The 9,730-nt window shown below is 32.6% G+C and overlaps 2 protein-coding genes across 5 annotated transcripts in view; one reads left to right on the top strand and one right to left on the bottom strand.

Moving 5' to 3' along the window:
* The window catches only part of LOC106466592 (adenylyl cyclase-associated protein 2-like), a gene marked incomplete at its 3' end in the record, with an annotated part of 12,343 nt that extends 11,879 nt beyond the window's left edge, over window positions 1-464 (bottom strand). The window contains exon 1 of the mRNA XM_022394620.1: window positions 441-464. Within this exon, the coding sequence (XP_022250328.1) occupies window positions 441-464 (24 nt within the window). The remainder of the gene's footprint in view (window positions 1-440) is intronic.
* A 7,026-nt stretch (window positions 465-7,490) lies between these two features.
* LOC106466591 overlaps window positions 7,491-9,730 on the top strand; it is a 62,220-nt gene continuing 59,980 nt past the window's right edge. For all 4 annotated transcript variants that reach the window (XR_002612244.1, XM_022394617.1, XM_013926886.2 and 1 more), the window contains exon 1: window positions 7,491-8,091. Coding sequence is in view for 3 of the 4 variants with exons in the window: in XM_022394617.1 (XP_022250325.1) it covers window positions 7,737-8,091 (355 nt within the window). In the remaining variant the exon portion in view is untranslated. The remainder of the gene's footprint in view (window positions 8,092-9,730) is intronic.

Raw genomic sequence — 9,730 nt, forward strand, 5'->3', positions numbered from 1 at the left:
ACGTGTCTGCTACGTGTTGATATATGACAGGTAATTGTGATGTCTAGAAGTAAATGATATAAGTTTGATAAGTGTAGGTATGTAGCTGATATGTGTTCGTTAAATGTCTCCACATTTCTGTTAATTATGTATATATTTGTTAGAATATTTATGGAAATGACCTCATATTGAATCTTTTATTCACAGTAAAAAAAGCTGGTTATTCTACGTTATAGTGTTCACTTAGTAATAGTTGTTTTAAGTTTAGGAATAACCTAACATTATGTCATGAATATTTACGTTTCTGGTATATAGTAGTGTTTACTGGTATATGAGTTATAAGACTCATTTATAATTGATATGTGTCAAAAATGTATTTTGCATACATTGTAAATGCACATAGTGCATATTAAAAGTGTATGATACATTTACATTTATGTTGAATATATCTATCTATCTACAAGTATCTGAGCTTTATTACGCATTTTGTAGCGTTATTATGTTATCATATCTGGGATTTATCGTATTAATGGATATATGCCTTTGCATATCTAGTAAGGTATGTATATATATTTTCTTTGTTAGAATAGTTACAAACAGTGTCTCATATTGAATGTTTAAATCACATAAAAAGGCTGTGTGTGTGAAAAACATGGGAAACGTGAAGATGATTCTCCGGTTTCAGATGTTATCTTGCGAACTGTAGTGTTATATTCAACAAGTGATTAAGGTAATATACATGAGTAGTTATCACAGCTCTTGCGCAACACGCCGCTAGAGGGAGGGTTCTTTTACGAGTATGATTGTCAACTCATTTTCGGTATTGTGGTGATTTATTCTATGTGACTAATAACGTGATAAAACAAGTATATACAGCAGGTATTAGACAAACACGAGGTCAACTTTAGCTTCAACTGTTATGCGTCAGTGACCACGTGACGACCACCTAAGAATAGTGCTGTGTCAAAGTTTGACTAAACATCAACAACGTTACTGATCAAACAGAACTTTGAATTTTATCACCCCGTCTATTCAATGTTAATGACATCATTCAGAAAGACGATTGCAAAGTTTTATGAGTTTTTTTGTATGGTATGATTTAAACTTAAAGTGAATAATCTATAGAAAATGGTAAGTGTTGCTATTTTAAGTATTTTCTATATCAGTAAAGTATTTGGTTAAAGAGTAACATGTAATGACCCCTAAAGTATTTGGTTAAAGAGTAACATGTAATGACCCCTAAAGTATTTGGTTAAAGAGTAACATGTAATGACCCCTAAAATATTTGGTTAAAGAGTAACATGTAATGACTTCTAAAATATTTGGTTAAAGAGTAACATGTAATGACCCCTAAAGTATTTGGTTAAAGAGTAACATGTAATGATACCTAATGTATTTGGTTAAAGAGTAACATGTAATGACCCCTAAAATATTTGGTTAAAGAGTAACATGTAATGACCCCTAAAATATTTGGTTAAAGAGTAACATGTAATGACCCCTAAAATATTTGGTTAAAGAGTAACATGTAATGACCCCTAAAATATTTGATTAAAGAGTAACATGTAATGACCCCTAAAATATTTGGTTAAAGAGTAACATGTAATGACCCCTAAAATATTTGGTTAAAGAGTAACATGTAATGACCCCTAAAGTATTTGGTTAAAGAGTAACATGTAATGACGCCTAAAGTATTTGGTTAAAGAGTCACATGTAATGACCCCTAAAGTATTTGGTTAAAGAGTAGCATGTAATGACCCCTAAGACCTAATGTACTGCTTTCAGCCTCTTCTTTCTAACAATTGATGATGTGTTGAGACAATAATATCATCATTCTCAGCTCAAGGAAACACTGTCTGTATTGGTGTGACCACGTGATCATCTTTACTTCAAAGTTTAACACTATTGACGTCAGTTCGAGATCCTTTGGGTTTATGAGTTAGTTTCAATGTTTTGTGAACTTTTAATAGAAGATGTATGAATGAACATTAAGTTTATTCATTCATTTATTATTTTTAGTTGTAGCAAAATGAATTACTAGACGAATGGCATAAAGGTGAAAGAGTTAGTTTTAATGCTATAATAGTTGTTTAGTTTACTTGTTAAAATCCTACGGACAGTCGTTAAAATAATGACTCGTGTATTTTTAGTGTTAACAAAAACAATTGCGAAGTTTGTAACGTAAAACATGGGATTTTTTTTTAAAGGGGGGATTTCAACATGGTGATTGGTGTTCCCCAATATATTTTAGACAATTTGTATGTTCTGTGTGTAATTGTTATGATACTGATTCTCTGTGTAATAAATCCTCGTGGAAATGTTTATGGAAACAAAACATTTGTCCTGTCTTTGATTTAAAAAGTGTTGTAAAATAAACTTATCACTGCTGCTAGATAAATCAAAACTGACCATTTTCATGTGGTTGTCAATGACCTCAACATACAGTATTTGAAATATTCGTCTAATATATATATAGCAACAATGTTTCAAAATATTTTCGTAACATGAGATATTTAAGATAATAATTAGATATTAGTGTAAATTAAATTTCATACACTTTACACGTGAAAAGTTATTCTCAGCCAACAGACTAGGTTTGCAGAACTAGTCTTATACTCCCAACTGTGACGTGAATCATAATCAATGCGGTTTCAGTTAAACATATAAATAGTATTAGCGTTTCTGAACATTTATGTACTGTAGAAGAAAGTTGAATCCTCAAAGATTTATGAAAGAAATGGTAAGTGTTACTATTCTATAGTATTGATAACATATATTATGTAGGAAAATGTAAGTTGTGATCACATTCAAATAGTGGATAACAGCACGTTTGTTAAAATTCTACAGACAATTGTTAAATAATGATAATTTTATCTGGACATTGATCATGCGTGGAAGTCCACCATTGTAAAACTGGTGTAGGATAAAACTATAAACTATCACATGTAAAATGCAATAATTTGTCATGTTATAAAGTCAAACTAATGAAAGAGTCAATTTTAACTAATGCATGATACTTAGGACATATAAATTATCAGGAAATTTAATTAACTAACGAATTAATGTTTCAAAACATTATATTTGATTTAATAATTAGTGTATAATGAAATCTCACACGTTAAAGTATAATTGAATAGAACTTTCATTTTGAAAAATTTATTCTGAGCTGACTGAAACACTCTGACAGTATTTCGGGCACAGTATGTGATAATTGTAAGCTAACTGAGTAATAAAATGATCATTTAAACTCTATGTAAGGAACGACTTTTAAATATCAATCACACTAATTAAAGTATGGCGTGAATTGACTGTATGTAGAGCTCATTATTAAATATATTGTGTATAGATAGATAAAGATATTGTATTATAATTGTTAATTACAGTCTAATTGAATATATTTAGTGGTTTGTAATGTGAACATTAATCTTTTGTAGAGTTTATTTTCATTATTCAATATATATATATATATATGATTATAGTAACTGATTTTTTGTCAAGTATGCATGATAGTATGTGACAAACACTGATTTGTATAATTCATGTTACCAAAAACTTTAAAATATTCACTTGGTTTATAATTTAAGGTACTTATATGCATTTGGAAAACTGAGATAAAATGAAATATTAGACAAACACAAGGTCAACGTTTCCTTCAGCTGTTATGTGTCAGTGACTGTGTGACGATATTTCATGTTCCTAACATTCAAGATTTTTCTAAACTTGAAGTTGGTCCTGTATGTAACTAAATTGGTCAGTAGCCTTGAATATCAAACACATCGGACTGTGGCCATCCTTTCTTCTTACGTTGTTTGAAGTGTAGACGATAATGATGTCAATGGCTTTGTGTACTGCATGTGTGTGACAACATGGTGACTTTTGTAATTCTTAAAAGTCTGTGTCCAGATTGTATGCAGATTGGTATTTTAAATCATAGTAAAGTTAAACAATAAGTTGTTCATTTATTATATTTAGTTGTAGGACGATTATTGGTTATAATAACTGTCTCATTCAAATAATATGTATGATTTGTGAAAGCAAAACAGTAAGTGTCCTACAGAACATTGTCTGAAAGAAGCTATGAACAGCTATTTATTCTATACTTTCACAAGATTTGTGTATCCAAAGAAGTTTGGAGGTGTGTTTGTCAGTATAGAAAATGGATGGATAAACAGTAAGTCATTCAGTTATTATTTTTAGTTGTAGTAAATTATATTAGTACAGATTTTAAAATATGCAAAATAATAGTTTTAACATAATTAAATCTAGACATTGATCAAATGTGGAATCATATTAACACCGACACAGCATATTTGTTAAAATCCTATGGACAGTCGTTAAAATAATGGTAATTAAATATAGATATTGATCATATGTGAAAATCTACCCTTGTAAAACTCGTGTAAGATAAAACTATAAAGTATCATGTGTAAAATGAAATATCTTGTCAAGTTATAAAGTCAAATTAGTGAAAGTGTAAGTTTAATTATTGCATAATCTATAATAAACGTTTTATTGATGATGCATGTTGAGACACATTGAAAAACAATTTGCTTCAGTAACACTATGTAAAACACCATCCACCTTTATAAAACATGTGCAAATGAATTATTTTGTCAATTTATATTGATATCATAAAGTCAAACTAGTGAAAGTGTAAGTTTTAATTAATTCATAATATTTTATTATATTGTCCTTTTTAGGACGACTTAAATGGTCAGAAAATTTAATCAACCAATGAAATAGTGATTTAAACCGATTGTATTAATTATAATCATGTTGAGACATGTTTATCAAATTGATACTGGTCCAACTTCCTGGAACTATGACGTTATAGCCGTCTGATTGGTATCGAACTATAATTTCAACCCTCTAAAAGATAGTTGCACTCTTTGGTAATACTTCGTGAAACTATGACATAATGGCCGCTTGTCATTTCAGGCTAGTAACGCGTCCTAACAACGCGACCTCTGACGACAACTTATGGAACTATGACGTCATCATCTTTGATGGAATCATCCCCCTCCCTGACTCCGACACATGTGTGACTCCATCTAGCGGCGTATTGCGCAATAGCTGAGATAACTACTTACGTGTCGTGGCTCGTAATTAATGATAGAAGTTTGTCATTTGAAAGTTTGGAGATGTATTTTAATCGAGACTGAAAGAAAGTATATGTTCTGGCTGATAACTGATCAGCACAATTTGTATTTGTGGCATTTTGTCTGACAAGTGTGGCACTTGACCAATGTAAAATGAAATATGCGCATCAGTGGTAATATAAACCTGGTATTTGATGGCATTTTATTCGGTAATTACTCTATCGTTTGAACATATCTTGTATAATTGGTAACGTGTGATACATATTTTAAATTTGGTGGAATCATCAGTAACAGGCAATGGTTTAATATTATAAGTTTCCAGTAACGTGTGGGTTAGTTTTTTATGGCTGGTTATGTTAAAATTTGATGTATCAGTTTTTTTTAGTTGTCTGGTAACTCTTTGCATATAAACACGGTGAAATCCTCAATAGCCGCGGCACTTGAAATTCTTTTAGGCAGGATTAGAGTAAATTATTTCATGAGAGTTGTGTTAGGCATGGACAAATATATCAATCGAAAGGGTTTGACCTCCTGAGTATAAAACTGTAATTAAGTCTCAAATCGGTCAAGAGGTGAAGGAGCTATAAGCTAAAAGTTTGTACTTGAAAAGAAAAAAGATAAAAGAGGGAATCCTCAATAGCTGCGGCACTTGAAATTCTTTTAGGCAGGATTAGAGTAAATTAATGTATCAGATATTTTTTACCTTTTATTAGCTATATTTTTGTGCGCTAGCAATACCAAGCGTGAGGCTCGCGTACATCCGATTTGATTATATTACTTATCAGGATCTCTACTAGCCTACTCGCAAACTGAAATTATTTTAGGCAGGATTAGAGTAAATTAATCTATGAGACCTTGGGTGTGATCAAATATATCAATGGAAAGGGTTTGACCTCCTGAGTCTAGAACTATAATCAGATCTCAAATCAGTCAAGAGATGACGGAGTTATGAACTAAAAGTTTGTACTTGAAAAAACAACAACAACAAACAAAGAAACAACAACAATAACAAAAAACAAACGAACTCAAAGCTATGTCGCGGCTAAAAACTCAGAGTCATTCTATGAGCCACTACGCCGTGGCTTAAAATGAAACGTTTCATAGAATTGTCACATATCTAGAACGAATGATAGCTCACCGTAGTTGTACATTTGACAAAGCATCGGTGACTGTTTGATGTGTGTTAGGAACAGTAGTAGCTATATATATATGTTTTAGTGAGAGATGTATGTTAGTAATAATGAATATAAGTTTTATGGTTTTTTGTGCTTTGAGATATGACAACGTGATTAATTGTTTTTAATTATCTTATTTGCTAGCTTTATTTCAAACAGTCATCTTTTCTAATAAATTATTTTCGTAACTAAAACATCTGTTTCGTTAATCAACTTTTTGAAATGTTGTAAAATATGAAGTTCGTGGTCAGTTGATAATATCTTATTACTGAAATATCATATTCACAACTTATTTCTCTATAATGATATGTATAACTTGTTTATAATTTACACTTTATACTGTGAAAAATACTGTTGTACTTCATATGTCTGTGTATGCATGAGAACTACATAAATTTTGATGTACTTGTTTTCTATCATTATTTTTTTTATAAAGAAAACTTTTATCGTATCGAAATGTTGGCTATTAATTTTGGATCTTATTGGAAGTAGTAATCTGTAATATAACTGGTTCTGAACCAACTCATTCTTAACTTGTTAATTAATGGGTTAATACTGTTGGTATATGTTTGACAAGTGCTTGTTTAATAACACTTACTATGTTCACCACGACCAACAACATTGTATCTGTATAATGTACCTTTGATCTAACACGTCTTATATTACAATATAGAGTGTTGATTAACTATTTCGTGTATTCTGTAATAATATTGTTGTTATATCTGACCATGTCAGTGTATCTGTATAATGCAGGTTTGATTTAACTCATTTTATATTACAATATAGAGTGTTGATTAACTGTTTCGTGTATTCTGTAATAATATTGGCGTTATATTTGACCATGTCAGTGTATCTGTATAATGCAGGTTTGATTTAACTCATTTTATATTACAATATAGAGTGTTGATTAACTATTTCGTGTATTCTGTAATAATATTGTTGTTATATCTGACCATGTCAGTGTATCTGTATAGTGCAGGTTTGATTTAACTCATTTTATATTACAATATAGAGTGTTGATTAACTATTTCGTGTATTCTGTAATAATATTGGCGTTATATTTTGCAGCAAAGTGCGAACTGACAAGTATGATTAAAGTCTGGTTTCAGAAGAGTATTAAATCACGTCCTGCTTCTTAAAATAAACACACGTGACACTACCACGTGCGTCATTTACTCTTCTAGCTTTAGTTATGTGAGCTGTCTCTGTTCCTGGGGTTCTTCTGCACCTCCCACCACGACTGGAGGTACCTGGTCGAGTGTTGGGGTTTTCAGTGGTCGTTATAAGGACGGGTTTTGCGTCCAGCCGATCTGATCTGCATCCTTACTTTTTGCTACACCTTGTTCTCGAACGATCACGTGATTTACCACAAGATGTCAAGTAGCCTTTTGTATGCTAGCAGAAGTTAGTTGTTACCTAATGTAAGAGTAGAGACACGCTCTTCTTGATATGTTACATCTTTAAATATCTCACTACATATCTAATTATGTCAAATTACAGCAGCCAATTACGGCTACTTTTCATTTTTCATATGTCCATTCTTGCTGTGCTAAGCTCGACGGATAGTAACTTAGATCTAAAATGTCCGGAGTGCTGGCAACTCCACTGCTGGCCCCGGCGAACATCCCAACTCCGCTGTAAGGGTGGTCTCACACTTGGTGTCTGCAACTGCTGCCCCGTGTGTGCTAAACAAGAGGGGCAGACGTGCGGCGGAGAGAATAATTATTTAGGGAAGTGTGATCTGGGCTTGCAATGCGAGCCTCAAACTCCCGAGATTTACCATTATCGAAAAAATGACATTCATCAGATATATACCATAACCAAGGGGACATGTAAGAAAGGTTAGTGTTTTAATGACTTTTCTCAAAATAATTTTACTATTTAATTGTGTAAACTCTAACGATAAGCTAATAGTAATTGTTGGTAAACTTTCTGTTATAAGTTTAACTTCTGAAAAAAAAAACCAGAAACAATTATTACAATCATATGGCGAATAATTTAACCAAATATACCTTTTTTACCCCCCCCCCCCAGTGGCACAGCGGAATGTCTGCGGACTAACAATGCTAGAATCCAAGTTTCGATACCCGTGGTGGGCAGAGCACAGATAGCCCATTGTGTAGCTTTGTGCTTAATTACAAACATACAAACAAAACCTTTTTTAACTCGTCAGTATCGCGTAATATAAGAAAAGGCATGTTAGATCATTTAAGGTGAAAACAGGCAAAATATCGTAATTAAATGTTTGAAAAAGCGAAGATTATTTAAGAGTCATAGAGTTTCTTTAGACACTAGTGGGATGCAGGGAAGTAAGGTGCAAAGCTATGCTTGTGTACATTACAACAAAGGAAAACTGTGGATGTTTTCTACATATACCATTAAATTTGATTTGAAAAAAAATTAAATGTTTTTTGTTTTTTATATAAGTAGTATAAAATTTAGATAAGACGATAAACAATTTTAATTAGTTAGTCTGTTATGGATTTCGCGCAAAGATACACGAGGGCTATCTGCGCTAGCCGTCCCTAATTTAGCAGTATAACACTAGAGGGAAGGCTGTTAGTCATCACAACCCACCGCCAACTCTTGAGCTACTCTTTTACCAACGGATAGTATGATTGATCGTCACATTATAACGTCCCCACGGCTGAAAGGGCGAGCATGTTTGATGTGACAGGGATTCAACCCCCCGCGACCCGCAGATTGCGAGTCGAGCGCCCTAACGACCTGGCCAAGATTTTAGGGATGACATTTTTGTCGATTTAATTTCGTTTTTGTTAGTTTTCTGTAAAACAAGTAAAAGGGTCATTTCTAGAATTCGTAATTTCTTTTCTTTTTGGAACCATTTTTATTTGTTATTAAACTTTGGGTTAAGTTATCAAATACCTGGAGTGAGAGTAAAATATGAAAGTTTTAGAAAAGAGATTTGTCACTTTGTATTTGCAGAATGTTTTGTACTTTTTTGTACTAATTATTCCGTAATTGTCCCCCATGAGTCAACGATAAGTTTACGAACTTACAACGCAAAAATTCGAGGTTAAATTTCCCACGGTGGACACTTTGCAGATAGACTACTGAAGTCACGAGAATGTCGCTTTTATAACATTAGCCTCAAATTCATATTTCTGAATATTGCTAGGTAAGTTTCATCACTATTTTAGCGTAACATGGCAATGAAAATATAGAGGGCGTTTGGGGACGTAACTGTTTCCTTGTTTATTATATTCATTTTCTCCGAATTCCTTGCCGTTGGACGGGGCTATGATGTTTGGTGAAAGAGCGGAATGAAATTATTATACAGGGGCTAAACAATTTTTCCGCTCTCAAACAGAAGAAGTCCAAACAATTATACACATTTGGCGCCAGCTGGGAAGTAATTTATAGGATGCGAGTGATGTTGAACCCAATGGCGTAGCAAGGATTCTTAGCACCCGGGGGCAAAGACACTTTTGGCGCCCCCACCTCTGAAATGTTTTGATT

Source organism: Limulus polyphemus, unplaced genomic scaffold (genome assembly GCF_000517525.1).
Source record: "Limulus polyphemus unplaced genomic scaffold, Limulus_polyphemus-2.1.2 Scaffold2313, whole genome shotgun sequence".
In the NCBI taxonomy this organism is placed as follows: Eukaryota; Metazoa; Arthropoda; class Merostomata; order Xiphosura; family Limulidae; genus Limulus; species Limulus polyphemus.